We start from the raw sequence: 21,202 nt of genomic DNA on the forward strand, positions 1-21,202 counted from the left end.
CCTGCTGGACGGACTTAACGAACATTCATGGCAATTTTCTAGGGAGGAAGAAAGCGTTCGATTTTAAGATTCTTGTTCCTTCTCTTAACTCATGTAGCTTCTGGAGCTCTGTACAGCCCAGATTCTATGACTTTCCCTTTGTTACCCATTTTCTTGAGATTCTGTAGAGATTACATAATTTCTAAAAACTTCTGCAATGATGTAGGAGAAAAACATTTTGCTAAATGGAACCGGGGGGAGGCACAGAAGTAGAAACATGAGGGTAGTTCACAAAATTGTGACGGAGCATTTTGGCACAGCAGCTGAAGACGTGACTTGGGGCGCCCACCACCCCCCTTATTTAGAGGGTCTGGGTCTGGGTCTGGGTCCGGGCTCTGCTCCTGATTCCAAATCCAAGCTAAAATTCCTCCTGAGAGGCAGCAGGTGACAGCTCCAGTATCCGAGTCCCCGCCACTCCAATGGGAGACCCAGATGGAGTTCTTGGCTCTTGGCTTTGTCCTAGCCTAGCCTTGTGGCATCTGGGGAGTGAACCAGCAGGTGGAAGATTCAGATTACTTCCTATAACCCGAATCTGCGCCATTGCCTGTCTTCCGTCTCTACAAGAGACCATGCTAGCGACAGCTCTGTGCCACTGCTTAGCAGCCTGGCTAGGCAAAGGAGCATGTCCCTCGCCCCCTGGCAGGAATGCGACTTTCAGTGTGAGCCGCACCACCAGAACTGTGCTGGTCTGTGATGGCAGCGAGGTCCACAGGGTCCTCCCTTGGCTGGAAAAGGCTGATCTTGGCTTGTGTGTGAGTCAAGGGCATGGGGAGGTTTGGTTTCCCCGTTTCCTCTTGTCAGCCGTCTAGAACACTCGAGTTTCAAGCTATCATTTCAGTGGGATTAAATGCAAACGCCTCAGCTGTCTAAGGCCTTACTGTCAGCTTTACTCATGAATGGACCCAAAGCTGTGGGCTGGCAGAGGTCGATGAGCAACAGGAGTGAACGAGGCTTCCCGGACCTGCTCGAGCTGGCTGACCGTGCAAGCCGCCACTTGTTCCAGCGAGCACTTAATCCTGAGGTCAGCAGGGCAGAGAGAACCACCCTTGCCCGCTGAGCAGCAGGCCAGAACTGAAAGGCTTGACTTTTGGACCAACAGGCGGCAAGAGGAAGCCAATGGGGCTGCAGAAGCAAGGAGCCCCCTCAGAGACTGAGAAGTACCCAGAGCTCCCGTGTGAGAGGTGTTAGCAGTGGTCTCTGCAGTATAGAGCAGCCATGCTCATCAAAACCTACCCAAGCTCGGCCAAAAAAAAAAAAAAAAAAAAAAAATCGTATGCCCAGTTGCAGCAGGGGTGAGTAGTTAAGCCAAAGGCAGGTGGTTCCCGCCGGGAGTGCGCCGCCCCAACGTCTCCGTTCCTCTGCTCTCTCGACTGCTGCAGCTCTCCGTGGTCTTCCCGGATCTGTGTCGCTGTTTCTTTCTCTGTCTGCTCTATCACCTGCTTCTCCCCTTCTCCTGTCCCATGGAGCCTCCTCTTGCATTAATTAATTAAATTAATTTATTTTAAGAAGATTTATTTATTTGAAAGGCAGAGTTGGGGGTGGGGAGAGGTCTTTCATCTGCTGCCTCACTCCCCAGATGGCTGCAATGGCCGGGGCGTCGCAGGCGGCGTCTCTGGCCCCTCTGTACTAATCATTTATGCCGGTTGCCCCTTTTTCCTTCCCCACCACCTCTGTCTCTCCCTGAGCTTTGCAAAGCTCTCTCTGGGCAGGGCTCCTCCCACTCGGCAATTTCTCCTGCCGTTCTCCCTCCACTTCCCATGGCCTCCAACTCCTCATCTGATACCCTCAGTCCCATGCTGACCCTCTCGCCCCTGGGGCAAATACTCACTAAGATGAAGGCAAGTCCAACACACAGTGCAACAGTGACCGTGGCTGCAGCCAGGGACACGAGGATAATGCCCAGGGGCGTCAGGAGCTTAGTGGGTTTCACTGTTGAGACCGAGTCTGTTCCCTCAGGGCGAGTGTCTGGATTTTCCGTGGTAAAATACCCCGTGGTGCTGGGGTGTGCCGTGCTGTGGTCCCCCGTGGTCCTGGGGTCTGTAGTGACGTCATCCCCTGTGGTCCTGGGGTCTGTAGTGACATCATCCCCCATGGTCCTAGGGTCTGTGGTGACGTCATCCCCTGTGGTCCTGGGGTCTGTAGTGACGTCATCCCCTGTGGTCCTGGCGTCTGTAGTGACATCATCCCCCGTGGTCCTGGGGTCTGTAGTGACGTCATACCCCGTGGTCCTGTGGTCTGTAGTGACATCCTCCCCTGTAGTCCTGGGGTATGTAGTGACATCACCCCCCATGGTCCTAGGGTCTGTGGTGATGTCATCCCCTGTGGTCCTGGGGTCTGTAGTGACGTCATACCCCATGGTCCTAGGGTCTGTAGTGACATCATCTCCTGTGGTCCTGGGGTCTGTAGTGACGTCATCCCCTGTGGTCCTGGGGTCTGTAGTGACGTCATCCCCTGTGGTCCTGGTGTCTGTTGTGACATCATCCCCCATGGTCCTGGGGTCTGCAGTGACATCATCTCCTGTGGTCCTGGGGTCTGTAGTGACGTCATCCCCTGTGGTCCTGGCGTCTGTTGTGACATCATCCCCCATGGTCCTAGGGTCTGTAATGACATCATCTTCTGTGGTCTCTGGGTCTGTAGTGACATCATCCTCTGTGGTCTCTGGGTCTACAGTGACATCATCCTCTGTGATCATGGGGTCTATAGTGACACTGTCTTCCGTGGTCTCTGGTTCTGTGGCATCATCCTCAATGGTTATGAGGTCTGTAGTAGGATCATCCTCTGTGGTCTCTGGGTCTACAGTGACATCGTCCTCCATGGTCACGGGGTCTATAGTGACATCGTCTTCCATGGTCACGGAGTCTGTGGTGACATCATCCTCTGGCTCTGTGTGACCATCTTCTGTGGTCTCTGGGTCTACAGTGACATCGTCCTCCATGGTCATGGGGTCTATAGTGACATCGTCTTCCATGGTCACGGGGTCTGTGGTGACATCATCCTCTGGCTCTGTGTGACCATCCTCTGTGGTCTCTGGGTCTATAGTGACATCGTCTTCCATGGTCATGGAGTCTGTGGTGACATCATCCTCTGGCTCTGTGTGACCATCCTCTGTGGTCTCTAAGCCCTCCATGCTGTGACCCTCAGTGATTGCTGGGTCCTCAGTGGTATAACTTTCTCTTGTGTTTGAGTTTGTGGGGCTGACATCTGGGTCCTTGGTAGAAACACTCCGACTTGTTCCTACACAAAAGCAATCTCATTTAACGTGTGCTGTTGACAGCCTGCGTCCCCACTGCCCCCCCTTCTGCTCAGTATTTGTCAAGCTTTCCTTCTGTTCCAATGACGCATAACCCTGGGCAACGTGGCTGGATGTGTTTTGAGTTAAGAATTGCCTGGCGTTAGGCATGTGGTGCTGATAACAGACACTGCAATGGGTCCTCACGCAGTGCAGTACAGAGGGCCTAGAGCTAAGCCGCGTCCTTGTAAGATCTGTCACCCAGCTGCTGGTTCTGTGCCCTCCAGGTCTTGTCTATCTGCATGCAGCTGGAGGCCTGACTCTGACCTCACTCCCCCGAGGCGGGATTGCCACAACAAGGCTTTCTGACCCCAGGTTGTGGGTGCGTCCTCTTTCCCAGATGTGCCTGGGGGGTCTGGTAGACAGAGGGGGCAGGAGCTGCAATTCATGTTGAAACTCAATTCAGGTCATGGCTTGGTATACGACTTAGAGACAGCCCTGGGGTGAGATCTGGGGTGATCAGTAATTGGAGGCTGGGGAGAAGCCACGTGTCTTTGTGGGTGTGGTGAGATGGGCCTCAGCAGAAGGAAGAGATCAGTGCTCTCCACCTTCGCACCCCTGGCCTCACGGGCATGGGTTCGGGACTGAGAGTGTATTCTTAGCGGTAAATGTGGTCTACATTTTAGAGTTTGGGGAACGCCCCCTGCCCTCCCTCCCTCCCTACTGCTGATTGAACTCCTTTAGTAGAATTCAATCTTTCATTTCTCAAGGAAGTTGAAGAACAGAAACTTAAATAAAAAGAAAATAGGCAGAAGCAGAGTGTTCCCTGCAAGGTGGGTGTGAGAACACGAATGAGCAAGGTGCTGGGAACCCTGCTTCCCTGAGGCTGGGAGTTGGACAGGGGCAGACAGCAGGGTTCAGTGCCCCTGCCCGCCGCCCCCTGCAGGTTCACTGGACACTGGCTCTGCCTGAGTCCTGAGACCCCCACCCCACTGCTCCAGGCCCGTTACTCACCCGGCTCCCAGCACCGGGAGAGAAGCAGCAGCAGCAGCAGCAGGTGCAGGGGGCACATGGAGGAGCATTTTTTTCTTATCATCTCGAGGGAACCCACAGGGGCTGGGAGTCTGGATGCCTTTTCCTTACTCCTTCTCTCAACCTGACTTTCAGTCTCTCCACTCCCTGGGCCTGTGGGGTTTATATCTACTGCTGCCGGGGGAATCCAGGGCTCCCGGGTCTTCCTTCTTGCAGGGAGGAGCTGCGGACTTCGTTACTCCCTGTCACTCAACGGAAGAAGGCTCAGGCTCGGGGAAGTGGCGGGGCAGGAGGAAGAGAGAAGTCGCAGGGGGTAAGAAGGGGCTCTGGCTTTGGACAGGAGCCCAGGACTGAGCCCCAGCAGGGGATCAAGCTTGTCAGTGTGAGTGGCGCTGCTTTCTGATGCTGAGCCCTGGGTGACAGTTGGTTCACACAGAAGTGCCAGTGCCTGGAGAGGACCTCGGGCCTCCTTTTCCACAGCTGGGGGGGAGGGGAGGGCAGGGTGATGGAGGACAAGGAAGGCCAGGCCTGTGGGGGCAGCAATGTACGGCGAGGGGAGGACCAGATGTCAGAGGGAGCAAGCACCTTGGTCCTTAACAGAAAGAGGGGAATCCTTTTGGGGGGGCCATCAGCACCCCAGATTTCTAGCTGAAGACTCGTCTCTGCCACCCACCCAAATCCTTCTCACCGGCTTATCTCTGGCTCACTCATTTCTCTCCCTGTTACTGGAGAGTCCTCACCCTAGTAATCCTCACCCCAGCAAGCTTTCTTTAACCACTCGACACAATTAGTTCAGGCCAGGTTACCAATGAGAGGCCACGCATCGGGGGCCTGGGTTCGAGCCCTGGCTCTGGCTCTGGCTCCTGCTTCCTGCCAGTGCAGATCCTGGGAGGCAGCAGGTAACCACTCAAGTAATTAGGTTTCTGCTATCCATGTGGGAGACCTGGGTTGAATTCTTGGCTCCTGGCTTCAGCCCTGGCCCAGAGTTGCAGGCATCTGGAGAATGAACCAGTGGATGGGAACTCAGTCTGTCTGTCTGTCTGTGTCTCTTTGCCTCTTAAAAAAAAAAGTCAGTTCACGTCCGTAGGTCTTGCTAGGCCAGATAGGAATGCTCATAATTCTTCCTCCTCTGGTCCCATCTTTGTCTCATGCAAAACATCCAGAAAATTGGAGTTGTTCTGTTTCCACGTAGAGACGTTTCCTGCTGTTTGTGGGCCATTCTTACCCAGGGTCCTCCTAAGCGGCAGAGGAGCTCTGGGCTCACAAGAAGGGTGGGACCTTGCTCCCCTCTTAGAAGCAGCTCATTTCCTGGAAGTCAATAGCCAGTGTATCAAGTTTAGCCGATTGTTTCAACAACTAATGCTATTTGGGTGTATTAAATATTTTTAAGAATATTTAAGTGGGGCCGGTGCCGTGGCTCAATAGGCTAATCCTCCGCCAGAGGCGCCAGCACATCGGATTCTAGTCCCGGTCGGGGTGCCGGATTCTGTCCCGGTTGCCCCTCTTCCAGTCCAGCTCTCTGCTGTGGCCCGGGAGTGCAGTGGAGGATGGCCCAAGTGCTTGGGCCCTGCACCTGTATGGGAGACCAGGAGAAGCACCTGGCTCCTGGCTTCAGATCAGCACGGTGCGCTGGTCGCGGCCCACCAGCCGCAGCGGCCATTGGGGAGTGAACCAATGGAAAAGGAAGACCTTTCTCTCTGTCTCTCTCTCTCACTGTCCACTCTGTCTGTCAAAAAAAAAAAAAAAAAAAAAGAATATTTAGGTAGCACAACAGGTTAAGCTGCCACCTGCAACACTGGCAACCCACATAAGCACTGGTTTGAGTCTTGGCTGCTTCACTTCCAACCCAGCTCCCTGCTAATGCACTTAGGAAAATAGCAGAGGGATGGTCCAAATGATTGGGCCCCTGCCCCTGTGTGGGAGACCTGGATGGAGCTCCAGGCTCCAGGCTTCAGCCTGGCTCAGCCTTAGTTGTTCCAGTCCTTTAGGGAGTGATTCAACAGACAGAATCTCAATCTCTCTCTCTCTCTCTCTCTCTCTCTCTCTGTTTTTTTAAAACATATTACTTAGGAGACCAGTGCTATGACATAGTGGGTTAAGCCAAGGCCTGCAGTACAGGCATCCTATATGGGCACCAGTTTGAATCCCAGCTGCTCCACTTCTGCTCCAGCTCCCTGCTAATGCTCCTGGGAAAGCCGTGGAAGATGCCCCCCAGTGCTTGGGCCACTGCACCTACGTGGGAGACCTGGATGAAGCTCCTGGCTCCGGGCTCCTGGCTTCAGCCTGGCACTGAGACCATCTGGGGAGTAAATATATAAATCTTAAAAGAAAAAATATATTATTTAGATGTATTCAGAAAGTATTTGTGTATGTTTAATTTAACTAATGAATATATCTCTAAAGACTAATAGGGAAAACACGTTTTTCTAAAAGATGTATTTATTTATTTGAAAGGCAGAATTACAGGAGAGATAAGGAGAGAGAGAGAGAGAGAGAGAATCTTCCATCTACTGGTTCACTACCCACATGGCTGCAACAGCCAGAGCTGGACCAGGCCAAAGCCAGGAGCCAGGAGCTTCTTCCGGGTCTCCCACGCGGGTGCAGGGACCCAAACACTTGGGCCATCTTCTATTGCTTTCCCAGGCCATAGCAGAGAGCTGGATTGGAAGAGGTGCAGCCGGGACTAGAACTGGCATTCATATGAGATGCTGGCGCTTCAGGAAAGGGCTTTAACCTGCTAAGCCACAGCACTGGCCCCGTTTAGTCTGATTTTTTGAAAAATTTAGTTATGGGACAGGCGCTGTGGCATAGTGGGTAAAGCCACTGTCTTCAGTGCTGGCATCCCATATGGGTGCTGGTTCGAGTTCCAGCTGCTCCGTTTCCAATCCAGCTCTCTTCTATGGCCTGGGAAAGCAGTGGAAGATGGCCCAAGTCCTTGGGCCTCTGAACATGTATGGGAGACCTAGAAGAAGCTCCTGGCTCCTGACTTTGGACCGGCATAGCTCCAGCCATTGTGGCCAACTGGGGAGTGAACCAGTGGATGGAAGACCTCTCTCTCTCCCTCTCTCTGCCTCTGCCTCTCTATAGCTCTGCCTTTCAAATAAATAAAAAAATCTTTTGAATGACAGAGTTATACACAGAGAGAAGGAGAGATGTTCCATCTGCTGGTTCACTCTCCCAAATGGCCACAACAGCTGGGGCTGGGTCAGGCCAAAGCCAGGAGCCAGGAGCTTCTTCCGGGTCTCCCATATGGGAAGTAGGGGCCCAAATACTTGGATCATCTTCCGCAGCTTTCCCAGGCTCATTCGTTGGGATCTGTATGGAAAGTAGAGCAGCTGGGATTCCAACTGACACCCAAATGGGACGCTGGCATTTCAGGGTGGGGGCAGCCTAACCCGCAGTGCCACGATACCAGCCCCAAGTCTTGTTTTCTTACAGTTAGGCAGAGACTGTGAGTTAGTGGGAGGCGATGATCCCTTCTCAGGGCAGCTCATCAGGGAAGGCAGGATGTCAACATGACCTGTTCCTGGTGGTGGTATCCCAGTCACTCAGTTAAATGGAGTCAGGCAGGATTCTCCACCATCCAGTTGCTATTTTTCCCCCACTGTAGTTATTGCATATTGGCAGGAGCTACTTGAGATGAAACAAGAGCTGTTTTTGTTGAGCTGTTCACCCACCAACTTTAGCCTCTGTTGCTGTGGCTTGAAGACTCCCGTGAGGCTCTGATGGCTTCTATACTCATGAATTGGAATTCTCCTCTAAGAAAAAATCGTACCATCTTACTAACTTATTTATTCAATTATTTGTTCACATCAGTGTGGACGTCTGCTGTTTTCTGATGCTATCACAGAATACCCGAGACTGTGAGATTACGGAGAAAAAGAATTGATTAGGCTCAGAGCTCTGGAGGTGGGGAACCCCAGCGTTATGGAAAACAAGGCGGGGCTGCTCACTGCTCACAAACCAACACGTGAGAGTCAGGAGTGGACGCCCAGAAATCAGGTTTAAACAAGAGGCTGGCGGTCTCAGGAGATGGAGGGCATCCCGAAACTCTTACGCTGGAAGGAGAGCTTTGGAAGGGAGCAGAAAGGGGAGGTGTAGGGGGAGTCAGGAGCAAGCGGACAAAGGACAGGGCCGGCTTCACACTGGCCCCCCTCCAGGCGAGAAGGGGCTGGCTACCCTCACCCGCATGCCTGGTGTGGTGAGCCACTGGACTCTGCAACTTCAGCCAGCTTTCTCAAGACCACTTCCTGAAGTTCGCAAGCAAGGCGTACTTACCTGTTACGGTAAGGACGAGTCTCATTGGTTGCACAGCCAACAGTTAGCCTTCGTTAGGCAAAGTGGAGGCTTGTGAGCTACTGCTACACATCAGTGGGCTGGAGCTTCTGGCCAAGGCTTTTGCACAGCATCGTGATCCTGTAGAATAGAGCAAGCGCACGCAGGAGCTTAGAAAGAAGGCAAAACACAGGTACAGCCCATTCGTAAGGGAGCTAATCCACTCAACGTGGGAGAGAAGTCACTCACTCGTGCAAGAATTAGCCCAGTCCTTGGGGCAGCGCCACGGCTCACTTGGTTGATCCTCTGCCTGCGGTGTCAGCATCCCATATGGGCACCGGGTTCTATTCCCCGTTGCTCCTCTTCCTGTCCAGCTCTCTGCTGTGGCCCGGGAAGGCAGTGGAGGATGGCCCAAGTGCTTGGGCGCCTGTACCCGCATGGGAGACCAGGAGGAAGCACCTGGCTCCTGGCTTCGGATCAGAGTAACTCCAGCCGTGGTGGCCATTTGGAGAGTGAACCAGCGGGAGGAAGACCTTTGTCTCTGTCTCTTTCTCTCACTGTCTGTAACTACCTGTCAAATAAATTAAAAAAAAAAAAAAAGATATAAAGAATTAACCCAGTCCCATGAGAGTGGAATTAATCCCTCTGCACTCCAACGTATCTTAAAGGTACTGTTACTTCTCAACACCATTACACTGGGAATCAAATTCCGACGTGAATTTCGGAGAAGACAAACCATTTTCAAACCAAAGTAGAACTCGATGTTTAGTTCATGCTAAACATCTGATCCAACACTATCACTATTTTTTTTTTTTTTTGCTCAAATTTCGGTCATTGGGAGCTATTTCAGGTTGACTGTAGTCTTTTTTTTTTTTTTTTTTTTTTTTTTTTTAGATTTAGTTATTTATTTGAAAGACAGAGTTACAGAGAGGCAGAGGCAGAGAGAGAGAGAGAGATCTTCCATCTTCTGGTTCACTACCCAGATGGAGCTGGGCTGATCTGAAGCCAGATGACTGGAGCTTCTTCCAGTTCTCCCACGTGGATACAGGGGCTCAAACATTTGGGCCACCTTCCACTGCTTTCCCAGTTCATAACAGAGAGCTGGATCGGAAGTGGAGGAGCCAGGACTCGAACTGGAGCCCATATGGGATGCTGGCACTGCAGGCGGCAGCTTTCACTGCTACACCACAGCACCAGCCCTTGCAGTTCTTTTTTTTTTTTTTTTAAGAAATTTATTTAGTTTATTTGAGAGGCAGAGAGACAGGAGACAAAGAAATTCCCCCATCTGCTGGTTCACTCCCCAAATGCCTGCAGGAGCCACGACTAGGTTAGGCCAGAGCCAGGAGCCAGGACTCCATTCAAGTTACCCATGTGGATGGAAAGACCCCGATGTGCATTAATAGCACACTGGATTGGGAGCAGAGGCAAGATGCTACTCCAGGCACTCTGACATAGGATGCAGGCGTTCCAAGTGGCAACTTAACTCTGTAACGCAACATCCATCCCAGACCTGGTTTCTGCCTCCATAATTTCATTATTTCTAAAATATATTTTTAAAAAAAGGTTTTATTTTATTTATTTGAGAAGTAGAGTTACAGACAGAGAGAAGGAGAGACAGAAAGGTCTTCCATCCACTGGTTCACTCCCCAAATGGCTGCAACAATCAGAGCTGAGCTGATCTGAAGCCCAGAGAAAGCTTCCCCCAGGTCTCCCACGTGGGTGCAGGGGCCCAAGCACTTGCGCCATTTTCCACTGCTTTCCCAGGCTGGCATTCCACATGGGATGCCAGCACTGCAGGTGGCGGCTTCCCCTGCCATGCCACACAGCCAGCCCCCACATTTGTCCTGTTGATCCCAGCCATTCTAAGTGGCGTAAGGTGGTATCACATTTTGACTTACATTTCCTGATGATCAGTGATATTGGACTTATTTTCTTATATTTCTTGGCTACTTTTTTTTTTCTTTTCAGAAATGTCTATTCAGATCCGTTGTTCACTTCTCAATCGGATTTTTGTTATTGTTAACCGTTGTTGAGTTTTTTGAATTCCTTATATATTCGGGATATTAATCCCATGTTGGATGAGTAGTCTGCAAATGTTTCTTGCCCTTTCTGTCAGCCGTCTCTTCATGCTGGTGACTGTTTCATTCGCTGTGTGGAAGCTTCTCAGTTTGATATAATCCCGCTTGACTAGTTTTGTTTTTGTTGCCTCTGCTTTTTGGTACTGATCCAAAAAACCTTTGCCTAAGCTGAGTCTCCAAGTGTTTACCCTATATTTTCTTCTAGCAGTTTCATAGTTTCAAGTCTTACATAGGATCTTACATGATCCATCTTAAGTTAATTTTTCTTTATGATGAGAGAAGACCTAATTTCATTCTTCTCCATAGGTATATGCAGTTTTTGCCAACACCATTTGATGGAGAGACTGTCCTTTCTCTAATGTATATTCTTGGCACATGTGTAAAAAGTCAGTTGACAACACATATGTGGATTATTTTCTGGGTTCTCTATTCTGTTCCATTGACCTGTGTGTTGGTTTTTTTACCGGTACCATGCTGTTTTACTATTGCTGTGTAGTATGTTTTGAAATCAGATATTGTGATGTCTCCATTTTGTGTTCTTTTGCCCAGGAATATTTTGGCTTTTCTGTCTTTTGTGGTTCTATATGAATTTAAGGATGGTATTGCTTATTTCTGTAAAAAATATCATTGGCATTTTAATAAGGATTGCATTGAATCTGATCTGTGAATTGCATGGGATAGTATGGCCATTTTAACAAAAATCAGTTTTTCTAACTATAAGCAGAGAATGTCTTTCCACTTTTTGTGTGTCCTCTATGATTGGTTTTAAAAATATTTATTTATTTAATAGAGAAATCCAAAAGTTGTACTTCCAAAATTTATATTTATTAAATAAAAGTTAAAAAAAAAGAGAGAGACAGAGACAGAGAATCTGAGCGCTTCCATTCACTGCTCCACTCCCCAGTGCCTGCAAAGACTGAGGCTGGGCTAGGTTGAAGCCAGGAGCTGGGGATTCAAGCTGAGCCTCCACGTGGGTGGTAGGGACACAACCCCTTGAGCCATCACGGGCTGCTCCCCGGTGCACATCAACAGAAAGCTGTGCTGTGTCTCGAACTCAGACCCTCTGATACCCATGTCAAATGTCTACCCCCTCTCTGATTTCTTTTATAAGGCTTTTTTTTTAAAGGTTTTTATTTATTTATTTGACAGGTAGAGTTATAGACAGTGAGAGAGAGAAAGGTCTTCGTTCCGTTGGTTCACCCCCAGATGGCCACAACGGCCAGAGCTATGCTGATCTGAAGCCAGGAGCCAAGAGCTTCCTCCTGGTCTCCCATGTGGGTGCAGTGGCCCAAGCACTTGGGCCATCTTCTACTGCCTTCCCAGGCCACAGCAGAGAGCTGGAGTGGAAGAGAAGCAACCAGGACTAGAACCCAGCGCCCATATGGGATGCTGGCACTACAGGCGAAGGATTAACCTAGTGCGCCACTGCACCGGCCTCGTGGCTTTTATATTTTAACAGCAGTGATCTTTCACTTCCTTGGTTGTTTCTTCCTAAACATTTTTTTTTTTGTAGTCATTTGAGTTTGCTTTCTTGATTTCTCTTTCAGCAAGTTCTTTATTAGTGTCTACACCTGCTGCTGTGCTGCATGTGTTGATTTTGTGTCCTGCAACTGCAGTGAGTCACGGTTAGAAGGACTGAGTTCCTAGAGTTACACAGCACAGTGCACTTGGTGTGGTTCACAGTAACCAAGAGTGCAAAGATTCTAATCGTGAAGTATGACAAGCAGAGGGAACATTATCCTGATGTGAGCACATGCTGTATACAGGCACTGAAACGGGGGCCAGCGCTGTGGCGCAGTAGGTTATTCCTCTGCCTGCAATGCCAGCATCCTATAAGGGTGCCGGTTCTAGTCTTGGCTGCTCTTCTTCTGATCCAGATCTCTGCTATGGCCTGGGAAAGCAGTAGAGGATAGTCCAAGCTCTTGGGTCCCTGCACCCACTTGAGAGACCCAGAGGAAGCTCCTGGCTTTGGATCGGCTCAGCTCCTGCCATTGTAGTCATTTGGGGAGTGAACCAACAGATGGAAGACCTTTCTCTCTTTCTCTCTCTCTCTCTGTCACTCTACCTGTCAAATAAATAAATAAAATATTAAAAAAAGAAATGTCACACTATACCCCATAAATACATACAATTATCTTTTTTTAAGATTTATTTTATTTATTTGAAAAGCAGAGTTATCGGGTGGGAGTGGAGGGACAGAGAGAGAGAGAGAGGGAACTTCCATCTATTGGTTCACTCCCCAGATGGCTGTTATGGCTGGGGTTAGGCCAGGCCAAAGCCAGGAGCCAGGAGCTTCATCCAGGTCGTGTGGGTACAGGGCTTCCTGAGGCACATTAGTAGGGTGCTGGATCAGGAGTGGAACAGCCAGGACTCAAACCCATATGGGATGCCGGCACTGCAGGCAGCAGCCAAACCAGCTGCACCCTAACACCAACACATAACCCCAATTATTGTTAATTGGACGTGCTAACTCACCCGATTTGATCTTCACACGGTGAATTTGTGTTGAATTAGCACACTGTCATTCATACATATACACAATGAAAATCATAATAATAAAAGGAAAAATGCCCAGATCTGTTGACTTCCCATGGTAACAGATGAGCTGTCAGCTCTGTGGTATGGCACTCAGAGCCACAGCTAACCCTGGGCTCATCTCCCTCCAAAGAGCTATCCGGTCCTACAGGTCTTCTGACCGACCATCCCCCAGCCGTGCCAGCAGCCACCCTGCCAGGCTGTGGGCTTGCCTGGCATGTGCCCTCTGAGTGCCTGCTGACTCAGCATCACCCAACTGCCACCCTCTGTGTGAGTCAGCCCTTTCTCCTCTTGTCTAAGTTACGGGTTTCCTCTTGGGCTACATTAAGTTTCAGTACTCGATGCATTGGCCTGTAACCTGTCTGTCTCTGTCACCCAACCCTGACCTACGGGTCCACCCCTGCTTCCCCAATGTCCCATGACCTGGTGCCAACCGGGGGCTCCATCAACACCGGTCATGAATGGATGAAGCAATGACTGAAAGGGATGATCTGTTACTTCAGGATAAAGGGCTGGGGGCTATTCCCGCTGAAGAGGAGTAACTGATGGGCCAGTTACTGCCTTTGAGGGTATTACAAAACGCTATTGTGTGGTTTGTGTGTGTGTTTTTGTTGTTGTTGTTGTTGTTGTTGTTTTTTTTTTTTTTTTTTTTTTTTTTTTTGACAGGCAGAGTGGACAGTGAGAGAGAGAGACAGAGAGAAAGGTCTTCCTTTTGCCGTTGGTTCACCCTCCAATGGCCGCCGCGGCCGGCGCGCTGTGGCTGGCGCACCGCGCTGATCCGATGGCAGGAGCCAGGTGCTTCTCCTGGTCTCCCATGGGGTGCAGGGCCCAAGGACCTGGGCCATCCTCCACTGCTGCAGTAAAATCTACGACAGTGACCTGCACAGATCTTAAGTATCCAGCCAGAGAGCTTCAACAAATTCACCTAACCGTGTGCCCAGCAGTCGGATGAACATATAAACCCTACCACACAGAAAGCGCCCCTTCCTAGAATCACCCTCACCCTCGTGGGCGATTGGGTCTGGCCTGTGTCTCCGTCGATTAGTTCTGCCTGTTCTAGAATTTCAAGTGAAAGGAATCCTTAGGGTAGGTCATCGCTGGCTTCTGGCTTCTCCACAGCCGTAGAAACCAGCTTCCTGAGCAGTGTGGTCAGGGGTGCTCCGCGGGCCTCGGCCGCAGACCCAGGCCCGGAACTCCGGAAATGGAAGCGGCTTAGCGGGTTGAGTCGATGAAACGGAAGCAAGTGATTTGCAGCGAGGCAGAGCTGGGGCAGTGCCGGGGGACTCGCAGGGGGCACCGGGAGCCTGCGTCGGGCTAGGCATGGGGAGCAGGCCCCGGGGCCGCAAGAACTGCTGAGAGCCGGCGTCCTAGCACAAGCTGGCGCTCGTCCTTCCGGCTGCCTGGCGCCGGCCACCGGCCCGGGGGAACCGCACCTGCTGTACCTGTGAGAGGTCCAAGCCTGCAGCAGCAAGGGAGCACGGCCACACCTAGGCACTTCCCCTCCCAGCACGCCCGATCGGTCGCCCTTCTGCTTTCCAAGCTCACCGGGAGACCGTGCGGCCATCTTGGCCAGCCTGGCTGCCTGAGTCCAGCTCCTGCCTCCCCCATCCCTCCCTCCGCCCACGCCATTCTTCCATCACCACGGAGGCCGCAGGCTGCTGAGACCTCTGGACTCCACGTGGGGATGCAGGAGCTGGGAGTTCCAGCCAGAGGGGCTCTAGGAGGTGGGGCCCGTCCTCCCAGCGAAGCACACACACGCCCACAGAGGGGGGCTCCCACACCGCTTAGACGCTTTTATTTAACAGTTCTGTCTCCTTTTTCTGGCCTAGGAAAACCAAGCGTTGGAGCACTGCCTAGGCTGCTGCTGAGCTGCGAGGGGCAGTCCTTTGTGGGGGGTGGGGAGTGGAAACCCAGTGGGACCCCTGGGGCCTCAGGTCAGCTCCCTCCAGCTGACCCCTCTGTGGCAATGCTCAGGGCCCCAGTGTCCCGGTCAGCTCCATGACTGTAGGAGGACACTGGTCTCTGGAATCAGCTACGGCTGCGCTCAGCGCACTTCGGACGCCACGGTAGCCTGCAGGGCACGGGCCAAGGCTGGAGCCGTGGGGATGGTAGAGCTCTGTGGTGAAGAGGTTTCTTAGGCACGGAGAGGTTTTCTAGAAAACAGGAGGAGCAAGCGGTTCAGTCTCTCCCGCCCCCGGTCCCCACCCCTGCCATATGGCCTCCTCCCAGATTCTTCCAGCTCCTTTTCCTTCATCCATTTCCTCCAGTTGGGTAACTGCGGGCTTCTCAGCCCCTGTCCTTTGTCACTTTCTGCCCTCCCTCCCTCCCTCCGGAGAAGGGCTTTCTGCCCCTCTGGCACTCACAAGAGAGAGGACGAGCCCTGTGGAGAGGATCACAGCCATCGCCACGGAGCCCAGGGCGATGAGGGCGACTTCCCACGGCCTCAGCTGTCCCTTGAGTCTTTCCTCTCGCCCTGGCGTGGCGGCGCTTGTGCTGATGACGTTGGAGGTCGGAGCTGATCCTGGCGTAGTCCTCCCAGGCGTGGTTGTGCCCGGGGGGATGGTTGTGGTGACCCCACTGGACATCGTGGTCTGTGTGGACAGCACCGTTGTGGTGGTCCCACCAGAGGTTGACGATGTGGACGGGACCGTTGTGGTGGTCCCACCAGAGGTTGACGATGTGGACGGGACCGTTGTGGTGGTCCCACCAGAGGTTGACGATGTGGACGGGACCGTTGTGGTGGTCCCACCAGAGGTTGACGATGTGGACGGGACCGTTGTGGTGGTCCCACCAGAGGTTGACGATGTGGACGGGACCGTGGTGGTGGTCACTCCAGAGGTTGATGATGTGGACGGGACCGTGGTGGTCCCAGCAGACGTTGGTGACGGTGTGGACAGAACTGCTGTGGTCCCATCAGAGGTTGAAGGTGTGGCCAGGATGGTTGTGCTGGCCCCACTGGAAGTCGAGGTCGGTGTGGACACGATGGTTGTGGTGTCCCCGTTGGAAGTTACAGCTGAATAAGAAAGGACGGCTGGTTGGCTGCACTGGAGATTTGGTTTGGTTCTGTCGCTACTTCTAGCACTAGCACTAACGGTAATAGTGACTGCCGTCACTAAGTGCTCACTGTGTTTCAGGCGTTGTGCTAGGCGCTACGTATGAAATAGTCCTTCGGATCCTCGCAGATGGGAACTGTTGTTACCCACTTTTTATAGACAGGAAAACTGAGGTTTGGCTAGATAAAGCAACTGGTCCCAGCTCACACAGGTGCTCGGTGGTGGAACAAAGATTTAAGCTAAAGCAGGCTGTCCCCAGAGGCAGCCAGTAACCCATGCACTGTTCCACAGCCCAGGTAGGGGGAGTCCCATGATCAGGAGCTACGGGGGGGGGGGGGGGGGGGAGGGCAGTGCTGTTCCTGCTGCAACAACTCAGGGAGCTTATGGAGCTCTCCAGATAAATGTGAGAGAAAGCTGAGAGGCCCGTGTAGACAAACCCAGCTATTCTCCAAGTGGTATTGGATTTCTTTTAATTAAAAAAAATTTTTTTTGAAAGAGAGAGCTCCCACCCACTCTCCAAATAGCCACAAATGGCCAGGACTATGCAAGGCCAAAGCCAGGATTTGGGAAACCAATCCAGCTCTCCCAAATGGGGTGGCAGAAATCCAGTCAGTCAAGGCATCACCACTGCCTCCTACGGTCCACACTAGCAGGAAGCTGGAGCCAGGAGCTGGAGCAGGACTCAAACCCAGGCACTCTCCCCTGTGGGGTGCAGGTGTTCCAAGTAGGATCTTAACTGCTGCACCAAACACCCACCTGGGGAATTGTGACCTTCGTCTAGGAGAGAGATAAGCAAGGGGACCCAGTTTGGGAAGGGGCCATGATATGCATGTAATTCTCATGCACACAAAAGTTTGAAAGCGGGGCCGGCGCTGTGGCGCAGTGGGTTAAAGTCCCAGCCTACAGTGCTGGCATCCCATATAGCCGCCGGTTTGAGTCCCAGCTACTCCACTTCCAATCCAGCTCTCTGCTATGGCCTGGGAAAGCAGTAGAGGTTGGCCCAAGGCTTTGGGCCCCAGCACCTGCATGGGAGACTTGGAGGAGGCTCCTGGCTCCTACCTTAGGATCTGCTCAGCTCTGGCCATTGCAGTCATTTGGGGAGTGAACCAGCAGAATGGAAGACCTCTCTCTCTCTGACTCTACCTCTCTCTGTAGCTCTGTCTTTCAAATAAATAAAAAATAATTCTAAAAAATAAAAAAGTTTGAAAGCCACCAGTTTAAGGGATCCCCAGAGAGCCTTGGCATATGCTCTAGCTTTTAAAAGCCATCCAAGGCTGGCGCCGCAGCTCACTTGGCTAATCCTCCACCTGCGGCGCCAGCACGTCAGCACCCCGGGTTCTAGTCCCGGTCAGGGCGCCGGATTCTGTCCCGGCTGCTCCTCTTCCAGTCCAGCTCTCTGCTGTGGCCAGGGAGGGCAGTGGAGGATGGCCCAGGTGCTTAGACCCTGCACCCGCATGGGCGACCAGGAGGAAGCGCCTGGCTCCTGGCTTCGGATCGGTGCAGCGTGCCGGCCGCAATGCGCCGGCCGTAGCAGCCACTTGGGGGGGGGTGTGTGAACCAACGGAAAAGGAAGACCTTTCTCTCTGTCTCTCTCTCTCTCTCTCTCACTGTCTAACTCTGCCTGTCAAAAAAGAAAAAAGAAAAAAAAATCAAAGTATAGCTTGAACAAATAAGATCTTCCGGTATTCAGGGCAGGGACTGAACCTCTTGGTTGGTCAGTTAGGGTTGGGAAGAGAACCTGGGCTGCTCTTCTTCCAGCTCGTGCCTCTTTCTCTGCCCTCTCTGGTTTCCCGTCCAGTGTACCCTCACTTCATCAATGGCTGCGTCTTCCCCCGGGCCATAGGTGTTCTCTCCCTCACCCTCCGCCCGTGCTCTTCCTAAGCGTTGCCTAGATGAACATAAGGAATACAAATTTTGATTCAGAGAAAGAATCCTAAAACCTCCTGATGATGCCTCTGATTGGGGTTGGGGCAGCATCAAGAGAGAAACGAAGTGAGAAGTTGAGATAAGAAGCCAGACTGGGGAGAGGGGATTGATTTTTCTTGTGTCGTTCAGGGGCAAAAGCAAACTAGTCAAGGCCATGATGGGGGCAGGGCTGGTGTTGTGGCTCAGTGGGCTGAGCAGCTGTCTGTGACATGGGCATCTCACATGGGCACTGGTTCTAGTCCCGGCTGTTCCACTTCCAATCCAACTCCCTGCTAATGTGCCTGGGAAAGCAATGAAAGATGGCCCAAGTGCTTGGGGCCCCACACCTATGTGGGAGACCTGGAAGAAGCTTGTGGCTTTGGACCAGCCCAGCTCTGGCTGTTGTGGCCATTTGGGGAGTGAACTAGCAGATGGAAGATCTCTTTTTCTACCTCTCTCTGTCTCTCTTTTCCCTTCTCTCTCTGTAGCTCTTCCTTTCAAATAAATACATAATTAAAAAAAATAAAAGAAAATACAGGACATTTGCCCTGGTGGGACAAGTTCTAGGAAGAATGAAAGCTGTGTGAGTGTGGGACAGCACCCTCGAGAAGTATTTAATTAGTGGCTAAGTGGCGGCTGCCAGAGACTTGGAAATGGATCCCTGCCTCCTTCCTGCAGGTGGCCAGACACTAACTCTGGGCTCCCTTCCAACCCGGATGCACCTGTGCTTGGGATTAATTGATTATAGAAGAAACAGGTCTGACTTCTAGGCAGGAAAGTTGCTACTGGGAGCAGAACAGAGAACGCATGCCAGGTTGGATTGGAGAGAAGGGAGCAAAAATAAAGATCTTTAGCCCTGTGATGAGCAGAGAGCTGAATGGACGGAGTGTGCAGCCAGGAGCTGCCCACCTCTTCCCCAAACTCTACTCAAATGCCGCGACTGTCCTCTCTTTAGCGAGTCACTCACCATTCCCTAAAAGCAGAAGGAGGAGAAACAGCTGGCATGCAGGGGAGGTGGTTTTTCTCCTCATCTTGAGCCAGTCTAGCTGCAGAGAGCTGGAGGGAGTCTTGAGTCCCAGAGGTGGCTAAGACCTGGAAGGCAAAGAGACGAGTGAGGTTCTTGAGAGTGGAGTCTCCGGGTGGAGCGAGGAGAGCTGGAGCGCTGGAGGCTTGGGTCTCTAAGGAATGGGTCTTCCGCCAAAGAGGGACGCCAACAAGGGCACCCGGAGCTGCAGGACAGGGAGGCTGGGCGTCTGCTCCCCTAAGCTCCCTGCAGAAAATGCCACCTCTGTCCGTGCTCTTTTAAAGAGGCCTTACTAGCATCATCGGGGCTGGGCAGGGCCTGGCTGCACGGCCTGTTGTTCCTGCAGCCGTGAGCAGTGCAGAACACCCAGGTTCAAAGGAGGAGACAGAGGCCAAGGAAGCTCATGAGGATGGAGAATGAGTTGGTCCCTTAGGTGGGGCCTGGGGAGGAACAGGAAGGAGGGTGATTCTGGGGGATCTAAACTGTCAATGCGGATGGGATCCACCCTCTGAGGCAGAGATGGAGCTGAAAACCTGTTCTAGCTGGGCACCAGGTTTTCTGGACAAGTGCCTGGATGGCTGAGCAGAAGCAGGAGCGTGAGAAAGAAAGCCCGATGAACAGAGCTTAGGTGAGTGGGAACTGGAGCCTGGACCCCTGGGTGTGGGTGAGCATGCAGTAGGCACACAAAGCATAACTTGAATGAGTGGAGGGAGAGAGACCTGGACTAGACTTTGGGGCCTCTGGGGCCCGCGGGCTGGGGGTGTAAGGGCTGCTGCGGAGATAGGACCCGTGGTGCACCTGCTTTTAACAGTTTTTAACAGGTTTTAACCTGTTTGTGAGAGCCCATCTGAAAATTGCAACATGGCCATCAGTAAAAATGAAATTGGGTCATTTGGTGCAGAGGTAGAGAGGTCTCTTGGGACTTCTCTATCCATAGTGCAGAGTGCCTGGTTCAAGTCCCAGCTCCACTTCCTATCCAGCTTCCTGCTGATGTGCACTTTGGGAGGCAGCAGCTGATGGCTCAAGTACTTGGGTCCCTGCTACCTGAGTGGGAGACCTGGATTGAATCCTGACTTCTGGCTTCAGCCTGAGCCAGCCCCGGCTGTTGCAGGTATTTGAGGAGGAGCCAATGGGGTAGAAAATCTCTGTCTCTTTGTCTGTCTCTCTGCCTTTCAAAAAAATTAAACTGTATTAACTTATAGTGAGCTAAATCATATTCAAAACAAAGATAAAAATACTTCCTAATCCATTACTTCCTTACAATTATACCTTTTACCATTATCTGTGCCCATGCTGTCATGTCTGCCCATCACATGTGTGATTACATACATACATACATACAGAGGTGTGCAGCCCACCTCTTCCCGGCCTCACACCCAGCATCACACTGGTTGCATGAACTCAGCCATGATGGGGGCTTTCACCCATAGATGCTCAGTTGTTAAACATTCCCCAGCACTTACTGCACGGACAAAGGGAGGAGACTCCTCCTGCTTCCAGCCCTCCGTGATAAGAGTGCTCCTCTGGTTTCTGAAGAACGCACAGGAACTTTTCCACATGGGGCGCTCTGGCTGGTTCTTCCCATCACTGCTGCGTGCCAGGCAAGCTGCATGACCACAGGAGAACCTGTCCTTGGGACACCACCGGCCCTGCGGGGGACCTGGGCCCTTACCATTCCATGCTGTTGAGACACTGGTTGAAGCCAGCAGCAGTGACACAAAGAATGTTGAATAAGCAGGAGAGAACAAAAATAGTAATGGGAGGGGCTGGCACTGAAATGTAGTGGGTAAAGCCCATATGGGTGCCAGTTCAAGTTCTGGCTGCTCCACTTCCAATCCAGCTCTCTGCTATGGCCTGGGAAAGCAGTGGAAGATGGCCCAAGTGCTTGGGCCCCTGCATGCACCCACATGGGAGACCCAGAAGAAGCTCCTGGCTCCTGGCTTCGGATCAGCCCAGCTCCGGCCATTGTGGCCATTTGGGATGTGAACCAGCAAAAGGAAGACTTTTCTCTCTCTCTCTCCCTCTCTTTCTC

The 21,202-nt window shown here is 52.0% G+C and overlaps 1 protein-coding gene across 1 annotated transcript; it reads right to left on the reverse strand.

The window, feature by feature from the left end:
• Positions 1-1,330: 1,330 nt before the first annotated feature.
• On the reverse strand, positions 1,331-4,717 carry MUC22 (mucin 22). Its single transcript, XM_070074815.1, has 2 exons — positions 4,283-4,717; positions 1,331-3,273 (listed from the first exon to the last, which is right to left on the reverse strand). Exons 1-2 carry the CDS (start codon positions 4,362-4,364, stop codon positions 1,670-1,672), a joined length of 1,686 nt encoding a protein of 561 aa, XP_069930916.1. The 5' UTR covers positions 4,365-4,717; the 3' UTR covers positions 1,331-1,669.
• Positions 4,718-21,202: the final 16,485 nt, after the last annotated feature.

The sequence above is a fragment of the Oryctolagus cuniculus genome, chromosome 5, assembly GCF_964237555.1.
Source record: "Oryctolagus cuniculus chromosome 5, mOryCun1.1, whole genome shotgun sequence".
Classification (NCBI taxonomy): Eukaryota; Metazoa; Chordata; class Mammalia; order Lagomorpha; family Leporidae; genus Oryctolagus; species Oryctolagus cuniculus.

Bases quoted from the DNA above. Each gene is read 5' to 3' on its own strand.
- MUC22 (XM_070074815.1), bottom strand. From the start codon at position 4,364: ATGATAAGAAAAAAATGCTCCTCCATGTGCCCCCTGCACCTGCTGCTG. The intron at 3,274-4,282 runs GTGAGTAACGGG...GCTTTTGTGTAG, and splicing joins CTCCCGGTGCTGGGAGCCGG to GAACAAGTCGGAGTGTTTCT.